At 36.7% G+C, this 21,001-nt stretch overlaps 2 protein-coding genes across 6 annotated transcripts in view; one reads left to right on the plus strand and one right to left on the minus strand.

Annotated features, from left to right (window-relative positions):
* The window catches only part of OFD1 (OFD1 centriole and centriolar satellite protein), a 61,516-nt gene extending 59,555 nt beyond the window's left edge, over positions 1-1,961 (minus strand). Inside the window, exons 1-2 of one of the 5 annotated variants that reach the window (XR_006355679.1) lie at positions 1,832-1,953; positions 1,109-1,207 (exon numbers count right to left, since the gene is read on the minus strand). Coding sequence is in view for 3 of the 5 variants with exons in the window: in XM_043995859.1 (XP_043851794.1) it covers positions 1,109-1,201 (93 nt within the window). In the remaining 2 variants the exon portion in view is untranslated. Of the gene's footprint in view, positions 1-1,108; positions 1,208-1,831 lie in introns of all 5 variants that reach the window. The other 4 variants (XM_043995859.1, XM_043995858.1, XM_043995860.1 and 1 more) reach the window with 4 other exon arrangements.
* A 25-nt stretch (positions 1,962-1,986) lies between these two features.
* On the plus strand, positions 1,987-20,517 carry TRAPPC2 (trafficking protein particle complex subunit 2). The gene is made up of 5 exons (XM_043995865.1): positions 1,987-2,132; positions 7,304-7,415; positions 14,013-14,157; positions 17,164-17,249; positions 19,413-20,517. Exons 2-5 carry the CDS (start codon positions 7,323-7,325, stop codon positions 19,509-19,511), a joined length of 423 nt encoding a protein of 140 aa, XP_043851800.1. The 5' UTR covers positions 1,987-2,132; positions 7,304-7,322; the 3' UTR covers positions 19,512-20,517.
* The last annotated feature ends 484 nt before the right edge of the window (positions 20,518-21,001 follow it).

Genomic DNA, 21,001 nt, shown 5'->3' on the forward strand with positions numbered 1-21,001 from the left:
TTTCACCCAGAAGAAAATACAAGAGGCTGCCAAAAGGCCTTACAAAGTAATTATGTTGGCCATCTCATTAAAGAAATGACAGTGAGCTGGCTGCGAAGATGAAAGAACTGGGTACATCTTATCAGTCTATACCTATTTTCTTCTGGGAGCCTGTTTTAATTACTTTCAAAAAGGGCAGCTTCAAATACCACCTTAACCAGCAGGAGTGTGCTGGCTCCTCCTATTTATAAAGCCAATTGTTAAATATTCAGTGGAAGCATTTACACCTCAGAAATAGACAAACTACAAATGAGGGATTGAAATATGGTTTTGCATGACTGTCTAGACATAAAGTGACAGAGAAGTGGTTAATAATACAAAATAGTGAATTGTGAGTACATTCTTTTTTTTTTTTTTTTTTTTGCTGGGGCAATGAGGGTTAAGTGACTTGCCCAGGATCACACAGCCAGTACTAAGGTCCAGATTTAAACTCAGGGCCTCCTGAATCCAGGGCTGGTGCTTTATCCATTTCACCAGAGAAGTGGTTTTTAAAACATTTACCAGAACTTCGCTGGTTGTATCAGTTTAACTTTTTATTTATTTATTTTTCGTTTTCTTTCTACGAATTGCTATAGGAGGGTCTTTGGAAAGAGAAATTTTCTCCTTATTTTCCACTTCTGAGCAATAAACAGACTCACATCCCCAGAAGGTGCCAAAATGAAGCATTTTATTTATCACTCCATCCAAAACTTTGAGATTATCCCTTCGCGATCTACCAAAAGGGATATTCATCAATACTTCCAAAAGTTAATAAAAATGAACATTCAGAATATGACATTTTTAAACTTCTAAGAATGAGTATCAGCTCCACAAAACGTTACACTATCAACACGTTTTTGTACTTAATGCGGTTACTTATTTCTACCTGAAACTTGTTCTTCAATGTATACAATTCTGCAAGTAAGGCTTCAAAATGAAACCACATAATTCAAAACGGCTACATAATATAAAAACAAAGTCCCGTCTATCGTGGTAACAGTGACTACCATTAAATTCCCCCATTCTGGGACACTACCGTACCATGTCTTGTGTGGGTTTATCAGAAAGCGAACAAACGCCCCAAAGGTACCTTGAGGGTGTCCAAAATCCCTCGATTCTTAAACGTCTGGTACAGCCTCTTGCGGAGTTCATCCTGAGACAATGCCTGCGTTTCAAAAGGCATCTTGAACTGAAACAGGAGATGGAGTCCCAGGTTAAAAGGAGTTGGGGGAGAAATCCTGGAGCTCCGGAATCAGTGATTTCAAAACTCCACCCAGATCCCTCATTGTTTCCAGAATAACAACAACAAAAACAAACAAACAAATAAATAAATAAATTACAAAAACAAAAAAGTGTTCCAGGCAGCGACGCCAAAGACCTCGGCAGAACCCCGCGTTGGTGAAAAGGGTTTCTATTTTCTAGAGAACTGCACAAATTGTGGGGGGTTCCCCCGCCCCCACCCCATTTCCCGAGCCCCAAAGAGACCCGTGCTTCCCACACTTGCAAGGACTGAGGGGCGCGACCCCCGCTAAGCCTCGCAGGGAGAAGCGTCCCCTAGCCCCACGGGCGCGGGTCTGAACCCCCTGGAGTCCACGCTTCCGGGTAGGGCCCCCTAAAAGACTGACGACGAGAAACAGAGATGCTGGAAGGGGGTGAGATCAGAACCTAGTCCGCTTTCTCTCTCCGGGAGGCCGGAGGAAAGAAAGCTCGGGGCCAGGGCCGGTTATCACCAGAGGGGGCGAAAGACTCCAGAAGAAAGCCTAGGGTAATATAGCGGGAAAGGGATTTTCTGGTGGTTGAAAGGGAGTTTTACTGTTTGGGGTGTAGACGCCGCGTCGAGTATGCGGTGCCGATGGGCCGGAGGTCTACTCCAGGTTCTCCTACTGACCGTTCCTCCAGACCCGCCACAGGGCCCGCTGCAGGTCAGCCGCGCAAGCGCACTAGGCCAGCGCTATCGGCTCTTTAAACGTCTTAGCCTCAAGCCAATCCGTACATGGGCTCAGTTCTCGCGAGAGTGGCGACACCGCGAGAACTACTGTTGTTGAGGTTCTGGTGAGAGCCTGACAGTTTGAGGAAGGAGGGTGGCTGGTTCCTGTGCTGCGTCCTGCCCACAGGTAAGGACCGGTGATTGAGTGGAGAGGACTCCCGGGGGCCCGGGGCCGGTGACAAAGCCCCGCCCGTCTTCCCCCTGCTCTTCCTCCTCCCGGCTGCCGTCCTCCTCCCCTCTCCTCTTCTCTCCCACCCCCGCGGCCCTCCTCCTCACACTCACCCTGACCACCTCTGGTCCTCACCCTCTTACTCCTCCCTCCCCCCAGGCTGGGTCAGGACCGGAAGAGGTCCGGAACCATCCCCTCAGTAGGGTTAAAAGTGAAGTGGAAAGAGCCCCTCCCCCGAGAAATGGGTGGGGTTTCTTTCCACCCTCTTTACTCACCCTTATTCTCCCCTCTGTTGCCTAGCAGAGGGTAAACGGCATTCCAAGCTTTTCTTCTTTATCTCCCTCCAGTGCTTAGCACTGTGTCCTGATTGGTTGGTAAATTTAACTTTTTCATAATTTTATTTTTGAATTAATCAGGAGGTAGACTTATTGAATTGATCCTGCTTTTTTTCCAAGACTCCACCAAGATAATCATATTCAGTCACTCAACTTTTATTTGAGGTGAATTAGTGTTGTTTGGGGGTTTTGTTTTGCTTGTTGGGTTTTGTTTAATAAGCATTTGGGGAAAATGCCTTGATTGCCAGCCCCTCAAGTAAAACATTTATTAAGCAATCACTATGGGGGATACAAAGAAAAGCAAAATAAAGGCCCTGCCCCCACGGAGCTCACAGTCTAATAGGGGGGACAAGATGAAGACAGCTATGGACAAACAAGCAGCATACAGGTTAAATTGGAAGTAATCAGCTGAAAGAAGGAGCTAGAATTAAAAGAGAATCAGGAAAGAAGGTTTAGGAGTTGTTTAATGATCTACCAAAGGAGACTCAGAAGAACCAGGAGACACCAAAGAAGAGAAATAATTTAGGAAAAAGGAATGGTTAATGGTTAATATTAGTAAAAGCTGCATAAACCTAGAAGGATGAGGTCTAAGAAAAGATCACCCAGTTTCAGTTAGATCTTAGAAATGAAAGGGACCTTTGAGGTTTTCCAGCCCTACCTTCAACATTTTAGAGTTGAAAAGATTGAGGCCTAGAGAGGTTAAATGACTTGGCAGAGATAATTCATAATCATAGTAATTGGCCTGCCAGATTTGAACCCAGATCTTCCCACTCCAGATTCAGCAGTCTTTCCATCATACCACACTTTCATTAATAACTCAGAATGGAGCGGCTTCATTTTAACAGAAACATTTTTTTGAACTTCTCTAACTTGTTAGCAGGTTCATAATATTCAGCCAAATACATCTCCCATAGGTTTGCCCTTAACTTGATCCTACTTTAACCAAACAGTTAAAAAGACTCTCAGATCCCTTTCTCACATAATAACCCTTCTACATATTTGAGATTTGCCTGGCAAATTTTTTTAAGATTTTCAGCCATTCTTGATAAGGCATGTTTTTTTGTTTTTGTTTTTGTTTTTCAGAGATCCTTCACCATACTGTTTTTTCTAGATCTAAGTTTCTCTTAAAATGTGATGTCCAGAATGGATTATGTTATTGCATGTCATGTGAACAGTGCATAGTGCCATAGAGTTATTACATACTCCCTTGTTTTAGAAGATATTCTTCTATTACTGCAGCTTAGCATTCGTTTCTATGCCAGCCACATCATACCATTAATGTTGAGCTTGTAGTCAGGTAAAAGTTATAGGTCTTTTTTCACATAAAAAGTACTGTTTCCACCTCTGCAACATATCTTGCATCTGTCTTACCTCCCTTCCCACCCAGATATTCCCATTGTCTCCACTTTCATTACTTCTTAGGAGTATTAAAAATAACTTCCCACCTCTAATTTCCTTGTTCTACCACTGCCAGAATAATCTAATTTATTTGTAGATCTGGTCATGTCATTAAACTCTCCAAAATCTTCACTAGCTTCCCATTGCCTACCAAATAAAGATCAAATGTCTTTCTTGCTTTCAAGTTCCTCCACAATCTGGCCCTTCTCTTTCCAACTTTTATCTCCTAAACTATACAAGCTCTGTGCCTCACCCAAACATGACTATTCTTTGCCCCTTGCATATATACTCTTTTGTCTGGAATTATTTTCCTTAAATTAACATTTAAGGACACACCTTCATGAAGTCTCCAGTGATTTCCCTACCCCTCCAGCATTCTTTTAATTCTTCCTATCTGTCGTTAATGACTTATCATAATAATAATAGCTAACATTTATATAATACTTGCTATATATGTGAGGTATTCATTTGATCCTCACAACAGCCCTAGGAGGTAGGAAAATATTATCATCATTTTACAGAGGAGGAAACTGAGGTAAACAGAGGTTAAGAGACTTATCTAGGATCAAACAGCTAGTGAGTGCCTGAGGCAGAATTTGAGCTCAGGTCTTTCTAGCTCTGGTGCACCTAGGTGGTTTGGCAGATAGAGTGCCAGGCCTGGAGTCAGGAAGACCTGAGTTCATATCTGGTCTCAGACACTTCCTAACTATATGACCCTGGACAGGTCATTTAACCGTGTTTGCCTGTTTCCTCATCTAAAGAATGAACTGGAGAAGGAAATGGTAAACCACCTCATTACCTTTGCCAAGAAAACCCTAAATGGAGTCACGACTGAACAAATACAACAACTTCCTATCTCCACACCTGGCATTGTACCCATTACATCACCTCGCTTAGATCTCAAGTGGCACTTTGTTTTGCAACTCTCTTAAGATTTCTCACATAATATCGTTTGATAATTATGTATGCTTTGCCCCTATTAGATTAGCTCCACAAGGGTAAGCCAGTACCACATCTTTTCTAAATTTTATATCATTCCTCTCCACCCCCAGGACATAGTATCTATATTCTATATACCCAGTGGTAGTTAGTAAGCATTTGCTGAATGAATTTAGAGGACATGATTCTTCTGGGACTAGAGGCTTGATTAATTTATTGCAGATATGTTCCCTCTTCCTGTTCCTTTAACTGTGTTCTATTTACTTTGATTTAATAGTTATTATCCTGGTTAGAAAAGACAGAAGAACAATAATCCATAATCTGCATGGGCAGCTGGGTGGGATGGTCAATAGAATGCTGGGCCTACAGTCAAGAAGACTCAGCTTTCTGAGTTCAAATCTGGCTACTAGTTGTGTGACCCTGGGAAAGTCACTTAACCCTGTTTGCCTCAGTTTCCTCATCTGTAAAATGAGCTGGAGAAGGAAATAGCAAACCATTCCAGTATCTTTGCCAAGAAAAACCCAAAAAGAAATCACAAAGAGTTGGACACAGCTGAAAATGACTAAACACAGTTTTGCTTTTTCTGTAATCTGTTAACATTACTAGATCTGCCTCAGGCACTTGGGTCCTTTTCATGTTCTTCCTCTGAATATAAGATTTTTAAAAATTTTTATGTAGTCTTTAGTATTTTCTACAATCCTCAGTTCCTCCTGGTGTTTGGGCTTTCTGACACTGTAGATAGCAATTTATGCCACTCTTTTGTATTTATCCTTATATGTGTGCCTTTCCTATGTTTTTCTATATGCTCTTTTATAATCCCAGTTCATCAGAAAGCTTCTAGTACAGTCAAATTGAATGCCTTTCCTTTTTTTTCTTTGTTGAATCAGTTGTAAATATTATGTTGTTAAAAGTATTTTTTGAAGTGCTTATCTCACTTAATCATCATAGAGGCTCTGGCATCTTACCCATCTTTTCCCTGAGTTTTTTAAAATCTAGTTTTCAAAACTATAGGGTTTACATCTGACTGTACCCAGAATTCTTTTGTGACATTATTAGCTCTAAGATAACAGCATCAGTGTCTTGAAAAGTTTTCTTTATTTCTACTAAAGTCAGTTTTTATTTCTTTTTTGATCATAAGTAACAGTTTTCCAGTTCTCATTATTTTGAATAATGAAATTGTCTGCAGGATTAGTAAAAAATATGCTCTTAGTTGTCCAGATAGCTAAATCTGTCTTTGATAATTTTAAATTTAGATCGTTGCTTCAAGGGAAATACTGGATGAGAAGGTAGCCTTGCAATTCCAGATTTTGACATAAAGTTATAAAGCCATTATCTAAGCTATTTGGAATTAGACAAGAGAGAGAAATAGATCAGTGGAACAGAATAGAGATATTAGATATCCAACCAAACACATACAAAACTTAGTGTTTGATAAACTTATAGAAAATAAAAACTAGAGAAAATAGTACTTAACAAATATATTTGGACAAATTAGCTTATTAGCAATACATTAGGAAATTTATGTTGCAAAAGTCACTAAACTATGCATAGTATTTGATCCAGACAAAGCGCCTTGAAAGCAGACTGGTATTTTTTGTCTTTCTATTTTAAGTATACATAAAATTTACATGGTAATTCTAACATTGCCAAGCTTGTCAGAATCCTCTTCTAAACTTCCTTCTCTTTTCTCTGTGTGTTTTTTTTAACATTCCACTGATACATCTTTCTTTCATTTCTTTGTGTGTATGTCTCAATTCTTTATAACTCTCTTCAAACCTTCCTCCTGTCCCAAAGCACTCTTTTGTAACAAAAACATTAGTGAAGTAAAACAAATCCACGCATTGGCCTTGTCTGAAAATTTTTCTCATTCTTATGTGATGTTATTTGTCATTGTAAGAACTTTGGAAGAAACCTAAATGGCCTAAAAATTGGGGAAAGCCATATTAATAAAATGAATATTATAATTCAATTAAGATTGGCAAGTATAAAGAATAGAAAAAATTCTGGCCAAAACTTTATGAAATAATGCAAAGGGAAGGGGTAGAATAGAGCCCAAAGAACAGAGTATATACTAACTATAATCATGTAAAAGTAAATGGGAATTAATAGGTAAAGAAACCTGGAAGAAACTTGAGACATTTTGTACATTAAAATACATTTATTTAAATACTAATAACCATAAAAACAAGTTTAATTGTTATGTGGATTAAGTTAAATCTTAAAATAAAACATTTTTAAAATAAAATATTCTTTATGTTCTTATTCTCCCCCAGCTGCTTATAGTATATTGGACATTTTAATTTCTGTTTTTTCTATCCCCACACAGATGATCTTAACTTTGCTTCAATAACATGCATTGTCCATGTAAATTTATGATACTTTAAGACTTTACTAGACTTAACTTTTTCAATTTTTCACATAAAATTCACAAAGACATTTGTTATCTCATTTACATAGGACCTGTACATTGAAGACAATGTCTGGAAGCTTCTACTTTGTGATTGTGGGCCATCATGATAACCCAGTTTTTGAAATGGAATTTTTACCAGCTGGAAAAATGGAATCTAAGGTGTGTATGCAACTTTAATAATTCTTTAAAGTGCTTTTGGTGTTGTCATGATAAATATGGGATAATATCTTAGTGATAAAAGTGACTTTTGCAGATAAGGAAGCTAATATCCAGAGAGCTAAAGTGATTAACTCAGGGTCATACAGTAAGGTAGTTATAGAACCCAAGTCTTGATTCCCAATTCAATAAAACTTTCTGCTATACCACAGTGCTTCCTCTTATTTAAAAAACAAACAAAACAATAAAAACATGATATTCTGTTTCATAGTGTAGTGTCAATGTAGCAAGAATTGATGTCTTCGGAGTAAAATGAAAGTGACAGTTATGCCACAAGTGATCAGATAACAATTATAAATCCTTGAATGAAAGGGTTAAAGAGGGGTGTGTGTGTGTGTGTGTGTGTGTGTGTGTGTGTGTGTGTGTGTGTGTGTGTGTGTGTGTGAGAGAGAGAGAGAGAGAGAGATCTAGAAAAAATAATAACAAAGTTCATCTGGAAAAACTAAAGTTCAAGGATATAATGGGAATTAATGGGAAAAAATTAAAAAGAAGGTGGTCTAGCAGTACCAAATTATTATAAAGCAGTAATTATCAAAACAGTCTGGTACTGGCTAAGAAATAGATATGTGGATCAGTGAAATAGAATAGGGACAAATTACACTATAGTAAATGACTACAGTAATCTAGTATATGATAAACCCAAACATCCAAGCTTTTAGAATGCAGACTGAAGCATGTTATTTTTCACTTTCATTTTTTTCTTTTATTCAAGTTTTCTTATACAAATTACTAAAATGGTAATGTTTTACATAATCATACAAGTATAACCTATATCTGATTGCTTACCTACTTGTAGAGTGGGGAGGGGAGGGAGGGAAGGAAGAATAAAAATTGGAACCCCAAACTATAAATTAAAATGTTTATTACTTTAAAAAAAAGAGGTCTATTATTCTATATTGTTCCATCGTTCTTGAATATTCACAGTGATATTTGCTATATTCATTCATTCCTGTAGGTTCTCCTACCTGGTCTCATTGTGGACCGCATTAGCAGATATTGTATTACTTTGCACTGACGCTAGATAGACAGCCATGGGAGAAGGTTCACTGCAAGGGCAGTACCCAGCAAAGATGAAAACAGCAAGAGTCAGAGATGAGAACAGTCTTATCCTTCTTTGTCCTTTATCTTGCTTCTGAACCAGTACATTTTCTTATCTAATGAGTAGCAATAAATAAAAGTTATTGTGCTTGTTCTGTGTCTGTACCCCAGGGAAAGACCATATTGTGGAGTTAATGTCCTGTAAGACTCATTATAATTTAGTCTCCTCCAAGGCAGATTGGTATAGCGGAAAGAGCACTAGATTTGTAGTTAGAGGAACAGGATCAAATCCCACCATATCTGCTGCTTACTGTTTGATGTTGAGCAAGTCATTTTATTCCTTGGGGCTTTAGTGTCCTTGTCTATAAAATGGAAAAGACTATAGATGAACTCTGTGGTTCCTACCACCTCTATGATACCAATAATAGTCCATTGTTTCCAGTTTCATTCTAATCTTTTAAAATATTTTATTCATACCCACCCCCACCTCCCACCCCCCCCACACAAAATAATTTCCTTGCTGAAAAGATATTTTTGGTTCAGTTCTTGGTTTGTTTTGGTTTGGTTTTTTTGCTAAGTCAGTTCTTATATCAGAGAACTTATTTAAATAAGTCATACTCATTAAAATTTTATCTTTAGTTCTTTAGAGAGATCAATGTAGCTGAGTATAATATACTGGTCCTGTAATGCATATTGCAGAAATACTTGTTATTTCCTGATCTTAGTTCTTTTTCCTACTATCTTAGGAAACTTTCTCAAGTCTTCTTCCTATTACCTCCTTAATTTTGGAAAGATTCATCTCAATCTTTTATCCCCAAAATCTCATTGTTCATCATATGTGCAAAGCACCTGGCAAATAAAGTATTCTTGTGAACAAGACATAAAGGAAACCCATTTCATTGGAAATGAAATTATACATGTTAAGGTAGCATAGGATCATAGTTTTGGAGCTGTAAGTGACCCTAGGGAGCAAATATTCCAACTTCATTTTATAGATGAGGAAACTGAGACAAATCCCCCCCACCACCACCCTTACTCCATTATCCGGTGACACTGGCCTCCTTGCTGTTTCCTCAAACAACACTACATCTCTTGACTCCAAACATTTTTACTGACTGTCCTCTGTGCCTGGAATTCTCTCCCTTATCTCTACCTCCTAGTTTCCCTGGCTTCCTTCTAGTCTTCCCTAAAAGTCCCACCTTCTACAAGAAACCTTTCCCAGTTCCACTTCTTTCTGCTAATTATCCTGTAAATTTCTTGTTTGTACATTCTCATCTGCATGTTAAGGGACTGTCTTGCCTTTCATTGTGTCCCCAGTATTTAGCATGCTGTGTGCTTTGTTCATAGTAGGTGGTTATGCTTAATAAATGCCAGTTGACTGACTCACAGGCTGTGGACATCGGATAAGCTTTAGCACAACTAACTTTGCCTCAAGGATAATCTACAAAAGGATATACTGGAGTCATTTGCCATTTCCTTATCCGGCTCATTTTACAGTTAGCAAAGCACTATACATATACTATATCATTTGATCCTCACAACAACCCTGAGTAGTGGTTCCTATTGTGATCCTGTTTTGCAGGTGAGAAAATAGGCTGAGAGAAGTTAAGTGACTTGCCCAGAGTCACACAGCCAATTTGTGGGTCAGGTACACTTAGAGATAGAAAACTGAAGCATAGAGATATACATTACTCAGGGCCAGACACCTAATTAAGTGACACAGCTGAAAGTGATTTCTCTGGTCTTGGGATTTCAAAAACAGTACTCTTTACCAGATTTCCTGTGGTCTATGGTTTATTTCCAAAATAATCCTTAGAAATTGTGTTCCTAGTTATCCTTCAAACATTTTTAGTCCCTTATTTGTTCTACCTTGTAAACACAATGACATAACTTTAGAATTCACATCAGGGTATGATGCATATTTTTAAGATGTATCAGATTTCCTTTGTTAACAAAAGAATGAATTTCAGTGTTGTGGTCTTGCATTGTGACATAATGCAAAAAAGATTAGACATCTATTTTTCAGTTACAAGTATCCTACTAAGCTTCATGACCTGGGCAAGTCACTTGACCTTCTTGAGTTTTGGTTAGCTACCTCTAAAATGAAAGAGGTGGAATGGATCTTCAAGATCTTTAACACCCTATTTCTTAATTTCTAAGCTTTTAGGTACCATGGTGTAGAAACCTGGGACTTAAATTAGGTATTTATTTGTGGTGAGATACATATATCACTTAAAGTCAAGTCAGCAAGCATTTATTAAACAACTACCACATGCCTGACATTGCTGCTGGATGCTACAAAAAAGGCAAAAAACAGTGCATGCCTTCAAAAAGCTTATAATCCAGTGGGGGGAAAACACAAACATTGATCTACAAATGACATAAAGGGTAAATTGGAGACAATCTTAGAAGGAAGGCAGAAACAAGGAGGAGAACATTCTAAACATGAAGGCCAGCCACTAAAAATGTAGTCAAGTGGTGGAGTGCCTTATGTGAGGAACTGCAAGGTGGCCAGTGTCATTGGATGGCAGTGTACTTAGGGGGGAGTAAGGAATAAGAAGACTGAAAAAGTAGGGAGGGGCCAGGTTTTGATGGGTTTTAAAAGCCAAATTTTGATTGTAGAGGAGCCCCTGGAGTAATCAGAACTATGCTTTAGTAAGATTATATGGGAGGCAGCTAGGTGGCACAGTGGAAAAGGCACTGGCCCTGGATTCAGGAGGACCTGAGTTCAAATCCGACCTCAGATACTTGACACTAGCTCTGTGACCCTGGCCAAGTCACTTAACCTTCATTGCCCCGGGGTGGGGGGGGGGAGGATCTTTTAAAAAACAAAACAAAGATTAAGTGGATAGCTAAGTGGAAAATGAACAAGAGTGGTAAGAAACTTGAAGCAGGGAGGACAACCAGAATGCTACTGGAATAGTCGAAGCATGAGTTGATGAGAGCCAGCATCAGGTCGTAGTAGTGTCAAGGAGCAACCAAAAGTGCAGTCCCAAATCATTCGTTTTGCAAATAGGTTTATTTTGATGAACAGGCTTGTGTAGAGTAGTTGCTTGAAAAATTCTGAAATGTACAACTTAATAAAAAGAGAAAAGTAGTTATTACACAAAGTAGCTTAACTTGGTGACTGTTAAGGAGAAGGGGGCAAAGGAAGGAAATAGGCATTTATATAAGACCTACTGTGTGCCAGGTGCTATGCTAAGCTTTACAAATAGTATCTCATTTATCTCAAAACCACCCTTCCAGGTAGTTACTATCTTTATCCCCATTGTACAGTTGAGGAAATTGAAGCAAACAAATTAACTTGTGACTTGTCTGTGGTCACAAAGCTAGTAAGTGGCAGAAGCCAAAGCTTTCTAGTTTATTAAAGAGTCACTGCCAGTCATGGGTCAAGATAATCTCAGCAAATAACACTGCTGCCAAATGAACAAGACTAATGTCTCCATGTATCACCATTGTTATTTGCATAAAGGAGACAAGGAAAATAGCTATTCAAAATAATGGATGGTGAGTAAGCAAAAATCAGTAACTCCTGACCTATATTTCTACTCTGACATCGATATAAAATATGAAGATCCTGGATGAGCATATTAGGGAATAAGAAGGCCTTCAAAAGCAATATAGAATAATGGACCACATCTTTACCATCTCACAAGTGATTGAAAGATGTAGACAATATAAGATCCCACTGTGCCTACTGTTTGTTGATTACTTCTCCCACCCCTCCTCAAAAAAGTCTTCATAGAACAAAAAGTTCTCTTACAATCTCCTTTACAACAAGGTGTTTCATATCCCTATATCAAGATTATTCAAGGGGCATCTAGGTAGCACAGTGGATAAAGCACTGGCCCTGAATTCAGGAGGACCTGAGTTCAAATCCAGCCTCAGACACTTGACATTTATTAGCCGTGTGACCCTGGGCAAGTCATTTAACCCTCATTTCCCTGCAAAAAAAGAAAGGAAAAAAGATTATTCAGTAATTCTTGGAATATGTAACAACAAAAATAATCCTAATCAATGACCCTGATCACAAAACATCAGGGACAAAACAAGAAGATGTATGTTCACCAAAAGTGTTTATCACTATGAAGAGACCCAGCGCAGAGTCCCGGTTGAGGAGGAGTTCCCTGTATGATGAGATTCTTTAAACAAACAGGCTTGTTCCTATTTGTAGATGACATTGTTTTGTTGTTATCAAGCCCCAACACACTGGAGAGTCTCCTGCAAGAGATTTCTAATCACTCAAAGAAGTTTGGCCTGTCCATCCATACAGGAAAGACCAAATAGATGAAGAACATCTATTAACCAGATTTCAGCATGCATCTGAAAGGAAACCCATAAGAGCTTTTCCAAAAGTATATATATTTGGGACAAGCAATATTTGAGACAAGGCCCCAGAGTTGAGGAGGAGAACAAGCTGGTTTGCTTTGGGAACATTATAGTACATTCTTACTGGCCACAAGCTTCTCATAAAAAGCAAAGATCCATCTTTTCAATACAAACATTTAACCATTACCATAGGGAAGAGAAACCTAGAACGCTACCACCTCCAAAGAACAAAAGATGACTATCACAAAGAGAGCAATGGAAAGGCACATGGTGGGTGTGAGCAGGCTACAACATAAAAACAATTCAAAATTCCAGGAAGAGTAAAGGTTGTCTTCAAAGAATTGTATGACAGAATGTTCACATGTTGAGAGCAGGGAATGACAGGTGGGGATCCAGAATTCTCCACTGGTATTCTCTGTGTCAGAAGAAAGCATGACTTTCAGTACATTAGGTAGATTACTGAATGACATGGAGGAAAGTCTTAAAGGATGGGAAGACATACATGGGTTGAGGTCTGCATCATTGAATTCCTGAGTGAGGAATTCTTCAATGAGATCACAGATCTATTTCAATATTTAGTAATCTGAATATTTTAAAGCATTGAAACTCTTATCTGATTCCTTCTCCATCACTAATGTCTTCAAGTGATAAACCTAGCTACCCAAACCCTCCTACCTTTTCAGTAACACTTTTTTAAACTTGACTTTCTACCTCCATCTACCACAATCATAAGTGGCATTTTATTCAAGAACTACTTTATTTCAATAATTATGTATAACACTTAAGTTCTGCTACATACCTCTCTCTACTTCTCTTACTGTGTATTTTATAAAACTGTTATAAAATCCAAGCCTAGAATACTCTTCCTGTTTTTAAAATGTAGACATTATGAAGTATATTCTCTTGAATGGAGAACTGGGCCTGGAGTTGAGAAGAACTGGTTTTAAAGGCCTCTTCTGACACATTGGCCATGTGGATTAATGTTTTTGGTTTTAAAGTATAGAACAGAACATTATGTAAAAATAGTGTAGCATTATAATAATGACCATATGAAATATAATCAGGAAAATAAAGTTGTGTGCCTTAAAACACCACCTGGAATTTTTCATAATGAAATATATGTATTCTGCCAACTGAAGCTAATAATCTGCTTCTGTCCATCTTTTATTCCAGGATGATCATCGTCATCTGAACCAGTTCATAGCTCATGCAGCCCTTGACCTAGTAGATGAAAATATGTGGCTGTCTAACAATATGTACCTGAAAACTGTGGACAAGTTCAATGAGTGGTTTGTTTCTGCTTTTGTTACTGCAGGCCATATCCTTTTCCTATCAATAATACATCTTAAAATTGTGCATTAAGTTAAAAATTTGAAAAGATGACCCATAGCAATACTGTATATACTTGCCAGGGTTTGATACTATGAAGGAATTCAGTCATTATGGAAAGTTAAGAAATCCTGCCTTAAGGATATTTTAGAAAAAGGTATTGTGAATTTGAGAAAAAGAAAATGCTAGGCTTCCTGTGTAATGATTGGAATGATGCCACCTACTGGAGACTTACTATAGGAAAGCTCCACCATGAGGAGAATGCCTCAGAGGGCAAGGCCATGCGGCTTTTCCTTGGCGTCAGGAAGTGACATTTGCTCACGAGTACTATCTATCAAGGCTACCAGCCAATCAACTTGAGAAGCCTCCTATTTTCTGGGAGGGGACAGGAAGGAGGAAGGAGGGCCTGTGCAGAGAGGTCTGTGTCTTTTGGGTTCCTGACTTGGTGGTGATGGCAGGAAAAGACAGAGAGGAGCTGAGGAAAGATAGGATTGGGAGGTTGTAAGAATTCTGTTCTCAATCTTTCTCTTTCTAAATTTCAATAAACCCTTAAAAATCTAAACTCGTTTTATCAGTGATTTTAGTCAGTTTCCCCCAAAACTGGGGGAACAGACTAGAACCCACATTTAGAATTTTATATTACACACCTGCATTGTAAAAGAAATTAAGTTTTATCTGAAGTTATATGTAAAATCCTGTTTCTAGTTTATTTTAAAATTTAAGTTATAAGGTTTTTAGTTAAGTACGATATTAAATGTCTTTGGGAGTCAGTGTTGGCCTACCAGATTGAATGCTAGACTTGATGTCATAGAGACCTAGGTTCAAATCCTGTCTTTGACACATAAACCATTGCCTCAGGGAAGTTCCTAAAACTATCTACTAATTTAATAGATAGATTGAGGACCACTTGGTCCAGGACATTCCCTCACTCTGCAAGATCACAGAATTTTGTGTATTAAACTTCTTTGCCATAATGCTTCTCAAAACAATTATTTTTTTTTAATTTAAAATATTTTTATTTTTACTAATAGGATTAGGGATAAGAATTGAACCAGTGATTGCACTGATATAGGAAAATTTAAAATGGGGAAACCCAACAGTATCAGTGCAAGTCAACCCTAGAAAGATGTCTTAAGCACTAAGAGATTGAATGACTTATTCAGGGTTTACTACCAGTGTGTCAGAGGTGAAACTTGAACTTTGAAGACCAGCTCTCTGCTAGATAAACCATAGGTATCAAAGGATGTGCCCTTTGGGCCATATGTTGTCTACAGCACTCCCAAATACATCCCAAATCACAATAAAATGTAAATAGGATATATTTAGCAAATTAAATTTTAAAATACAGTAGATAATATTAGATAGAATAGATACATGGACATATATATGGGCATATACATAGTATTAAATTATTAAAAATGTCACTTTATAGCCCTCAGGAATCATTATATACAGTTTAGTGCTGCCTCTACCCCTGCTGTTTCTATTAGAGTTTGACACCACTGCATAGAATCTGCTGCATTTATTGACATGACTATATACTTAAATGACTATAATGCCAAATGTTGGCTTTCCATTGTTTTTTCATTTTTCTCAATTTTAATGGTATGATTTATTTATTTTGTTAGACATTTTTATTTAAAGTTTTGAATTCCAAATTCTATCCCCCTCTTCCTCCCTCCCTTCCCTCCCCTTCCCATTTCCTGAGGCAGCAAGCAATCATATTTAGGTTATACAAGTGCAGTTATGTAAAACATTGCCATATTAGTCATTTTGTATAAGACTCAAATAAAAGAAAAAAAAGAAAGTGAAAAATAGCATGTTTGAGTCTATATTCAGTCAGTATCAGTTCTTTCTCTGGAGGTGGGTAGTATGTTTCATCAATAGTCCTTTGGGATTGTTTTGGATCATTGTATTGCTGAGAATAGATAAGTCATTCACAATTCTTCATCAAACAGTATTGCTGTTATAGTGTATAACCTTCTCCTGGTTCTGTCCACTTCACTATACATCAGTTCATGTAAGTTTTTCCAGGTTTTCTGAAATATCCTGCTTGTCATTTCTTATAGCACAATAGTATTCCATACCAATCATATACCACAACTCATTCAGCCATTTCCCAGTTGATGGGCATCCCTTTGATTTACAATTCTTAGCTATCAAAAGAAGAGCTGCTATAAATATTTATGTACAAATAAGTCCTTTTTCCCTTTTTTGGATGTCTTTGGGATACAAACCTAGCAGTGGTATTACTGGATCAAAGGATATGTAGGTTCTATAGCTCTTTGGGCATAGTTCCAAATTGCCCTCCAGAATGCTTGGATCAGTTCACAACTCCAACAACAATGCATTAATGTCTGTTTTCCCACACTTTCTCCAACATTTATCATTTTCCTTTTCTATCATCAGCCATTCTGATAGCTGTGAGGTGGTACCTCAGAGTAGTGATTTAGAGCATTTTTTCATATGACTATAGATAGCTTTGATTTCTTTATCTGAAAACTGCCTGTTCATATCCTTTGACCAGTTATCAATATTTGACTCAGTTTGCTATATATTTCAGAAATGAAGCCTTTATCAGAGATAACTTTTTGCAAAATTTCCAGTTTTCTGCTTTCCTTATCATTTTGGTTGCATTGGTTTTGTTTGTGCAAAAGCTTGTTAATTTCATATACTCACAATTATCTGCATCTTCTTTGGGCCTAAATTCTTCCCCTGTCCATAAATCTGACAGATAAGTGTACACTATGTGTAAATCATGTACCAATGTTGACCTTATTTTGGTATATGGTGTGAGTGTTGGTCTATACCTAGTTTCTGCCATACTCTTTTCCAGTTTTCCCAGCAGTTTTTGTCATATAATGAGTTTTTGTTCCAAAAGCTCAGATCTTTAGGTTTATTAAACACTAGATTACTATGATCATTTACTATAGTGTAATTCATGGTTTTTTTTTTCATTTTTAAGAAGAAATTATGATGTACTTAACTATTTTACATATGAGATTTATTATGCTTCATGATGTAAGACAAGAAGATGGAATAAAGAACTTCTTTAGTGATGTCTATGATTTATATATAAAGGTAGGTTACATTTTGTAATTTTAAAAATTTCTATATTTCAGACCATGGAGAGGGATATCATTTATAACAATAAAATAAAACTCACAGAGGACAGGGACTATGTTTAAAATCACTATTCTCCATATGTTATGCATATGATGAACACTATTATTTTTCATTTGTGCCTGACTCTTTGTGCCCTCATTTGAGGTTTTCTTTGCAAAGATACTGGAGTGGTTTGCCATTTCCTTCAGCTCATTTGACAGATGAGGAAGGAAACTAAGGCAAACAGGGTTAAATGACTTGCCCAGGGTCATATAACTAGTAAGTATCTGAAGCTGAATTTGAATTCATGAAGAAGAATCTTCTTGACTCCAGGCCTGGCACCACCTAGCTGCCCTGCACTATTAAATAGTTAAATAGTAAAGTTTTTGAAAAATGAATTGATAGACATGATCTGAAAGGTAGAAGTAAGTATTTAATAAGCATCCATTTTAATAAGCAATTATTGAGCATTTGCTGAGATCTCAAATGAAGAATATGAAACAGGAATTCTACATTGGGTTTCCATGTAGATACTATATTTTTTATTTCTTTTTGTTCTAGTAATACATACTGAAAAGTATACCCAGTAATTGACATTTGTAGAATTTTCTACTTTGTGGATTAGAATCCTAGAATTTCAGAACTGCGGGAAGGGACATTATAGCATCTAAAGTTTATTGAGGGATCTGGGCTCCCTAGACAGATGAAATTACTTTCCCAAGGAGACCCAGAATTAATGACAGAACTAGAACTAGCACCAAAGCTTCCTGGCTCCCATTTCAGTGCTTTTATACTCATAAACCCTGGATATCTACAACCAGTTGTTGTTGTTTTTAATTTAAATCTAGTTTTCCCCTACCTTTTAGTACTCTCCATCTCCTAACTGCTGTGTAGTCAGCATCAACTATTTTAATAGCTAAACATAATTAGGAATGTAACTCCTCTGTAAAACATGTTACATTTCAAAGCCAAATGTAAGTAACCTGTACTGTTCCCTTTGTTTTAGCAAATTGAGGTGTTTTTTTTTTAATCTGGAAATTTAATAGAAGTTCTTGGACCAACCAATTTAAGAAATCAAGAGAGCACATTTAGGGTGGGGGAGGGAGTTGGATAGTGAAACAAAAATAGAAAAATGCATCAATAAAACACTTTTAACAATAAAGAGAAGAGAGCAGAAGGAAGTTCAGAAAAGGGAACAGACGAGCAAGGCAGTTTTGTTCATACCATATTGATGTTACAGTTAAACTTTTTAAACAAATTAAGTAGCAAGTTCAGATTCATGTCATTCCTATTTCCTGTTCTTTGTATTTTGAAATGTACAAGTCTATTGATGTTTTAAGTTCAAAATAAAAAATGAAGGGAGTTTATTTTCTAAAAATAATAGAATGTAAATTGTAAACTAACAGGAAACACTTATATAAAAGTCTACTTTCAAGTCATGCTATCTGTTTTACTTAATAAAGTAGCCTGAAAAAAATTACTCAAAAGCTGTTGTGAAAATTAAACTGTTACCATAGCAAAAAGAATTGCCAAATGATTTTAAATCTATTTTGTATACTGATGGCTTATCATGCAAATTATTTAGATTATATAAGCTGTCATTAGTCTTTATAACATATTTCTGAAGCTGGTGGGAAGCAAAAATAGGAACATTTCCCTAGTTGTACAGGAAGAGAAACTCAAGTTTCAGAGGTAGAGAGGGAAGAATTGAGGTTCTCTCCAATAGGATTGCTTATAGTAAACCTTAGCCTCTCTTCTGTTTTGTTTTCAGACTAGACTTCTGGGGCATTTTTAAAAATATTTTTTTGGGGGGACCACCAGCTTATTTGAATAAAGTGAAGTTCTTCATATGCTTTTGTGGAAGTCTTTTTTTTTTTTTAATGCTTGTCACTTGGATATGTATCTTTAAAACCAGAAACTGAAAACAAACCTGAACTTCTTTAAAGAGCCATAGATATATCCTGAAGAATTATAAATTTTTTTAAAATTTGCTCTTTAAAGACTTTTATTTTGATGTATCTTGACTTGTTTTCAAACACTTATTTTTCAGGCATCTTAATTTAAATTTGAAGTGATACATTTTATTTTATAAACATCACATCTATAAGTCTAATATAATACTCTTTTTCCATTCCTTAGTTTGCAATGAATCCATTTTATGAACCAAATTCACCCATTCGATCGAGTGCATTTGACAGAAAAGTTCAATTTCTTGGGAAGAAACACCTTCTAAGCTGAATACAGAAAATTTCTTAATTATGTGGGGTCATAGTATTCATTGTAAGTAACTGAGAGCCATTCAAGTCTACTGTGTCTAGTCTTGGCTTTCTAAGCCTCTGTAAATTAACCTTTCTAGTTAGAAAGACGATAGGACACCTTTTGTTGTAATTGTGGCAGATGATCCAATCAAAATAACTTATACTTTTGAAAAATACTGTATTTATGAAGACTGCTAGATGAAGTGCCCTGACAGTTATTTTCGCTTTAAAAATTGTATAGAAGATTCTTTGACTAGTCTAATATAGTCTTTTTAATTAAACTGTAAATTACACAAATGTCATACTGTTGATTTGGTTTGACAGATCTTAAACTGAAATATAAAAGTTAGCCCATAATAGGAAATAAAATTTACAGTATACACAGGGGTTTTTTTTCTTTATAAATGTAGGTGATATTCATAGTGCTGAAGAAAAGCGCTTTTTTGGTCAAATTTTTACTAAGTATTTATCTGATAGCATGAAGTATCAAGTCTGGCAATAGTACTGAAAAAGACAAAACTTAAGAGCATGTATATAAATAAGACTGTCTATAAATGAAGTGGTTGCTGAGAACAAAAGTATGTAAACAGTACACCTTTGCATACTCTTTTAACATTGTTATGTATTTGGAATCTTGAGGATATGTTTTCTTTCCTCAACAAGAGTAACAAGAATGATGACTTCATTTCCTCTTAATAAATTAGTTTCATACTTTTGTAAAGGTATTTGTGTTATTTGCAAATTTTAGCTTTTAACAATAACCTGAATTAAAGTTTGGCAGTCTGACAGTAAGCATATAGGCTAGGAGAGTTGCCTGGGCCTTTTTTACATTGTATGGAAAGTATGGAATCTTATTCTGTAAATTACGTGGTATGTTTGTAAACAGATGACATGTTCATAACCAGATCATTCTTAAGAAAACTACAAATGTCTAGAAAACTATTGTTGAATTCGGTATAATAAAAGGGAACTTTTAAGTTTTGAAATTTGGTCTTTTTATCTAGAATTTTGGGTGAAATTCTTGGCCACAAATATATTTTCCCCTTCTCTTCGCCCCCCTTGTTATTTTACTAAATTACAAAAACAAAATCAGCTTTTGAAAGACTATGATTTTTCATTGTATGCATGTAGGTTTGGTTATTGGGTTTTTTCTGTAGATGGTGCTATTCTCAATATTTTCTAGGAACTGGTAGTAACCAGATGCATTGTGTTGAGAACTAATTTTGTTCATCCTTCCTCTTCCACACAATTCCTGAATATAAACTGACTGTGGCAGTCTACGTGAAGATAGATTGTAAGAAACAAACTATTGAGAGCTGAATTATCTAGAAACTGTACTAACTGGGCCCTTCCTCACATACCCAGAATCCTATCAGATAACGTTGCTTCCTACTTTCCTCCTTTAGACCTTTTTTGTCCTTGCCTGCCCTCTACCTCTCAAGTCGGAGGAGGAAGTAGTTTTAATCTTTA

Source organism: Dromiciops gliroides, chromosome 3, assembly GCF_019393635.1.
Source record: "Dromiciops gliroides isolate mDroGli1 chromosome 3, mDroGli1.pri, whole genome shotgun sequence".
NCBI classification, from domain to species: domain Eukaryota; kingdom Metazoa; phylum Chordata; class Mammalia; order Microbiotheria; family Microbiotheriidae; genus Dromiciops; species Dromiciops gliroides.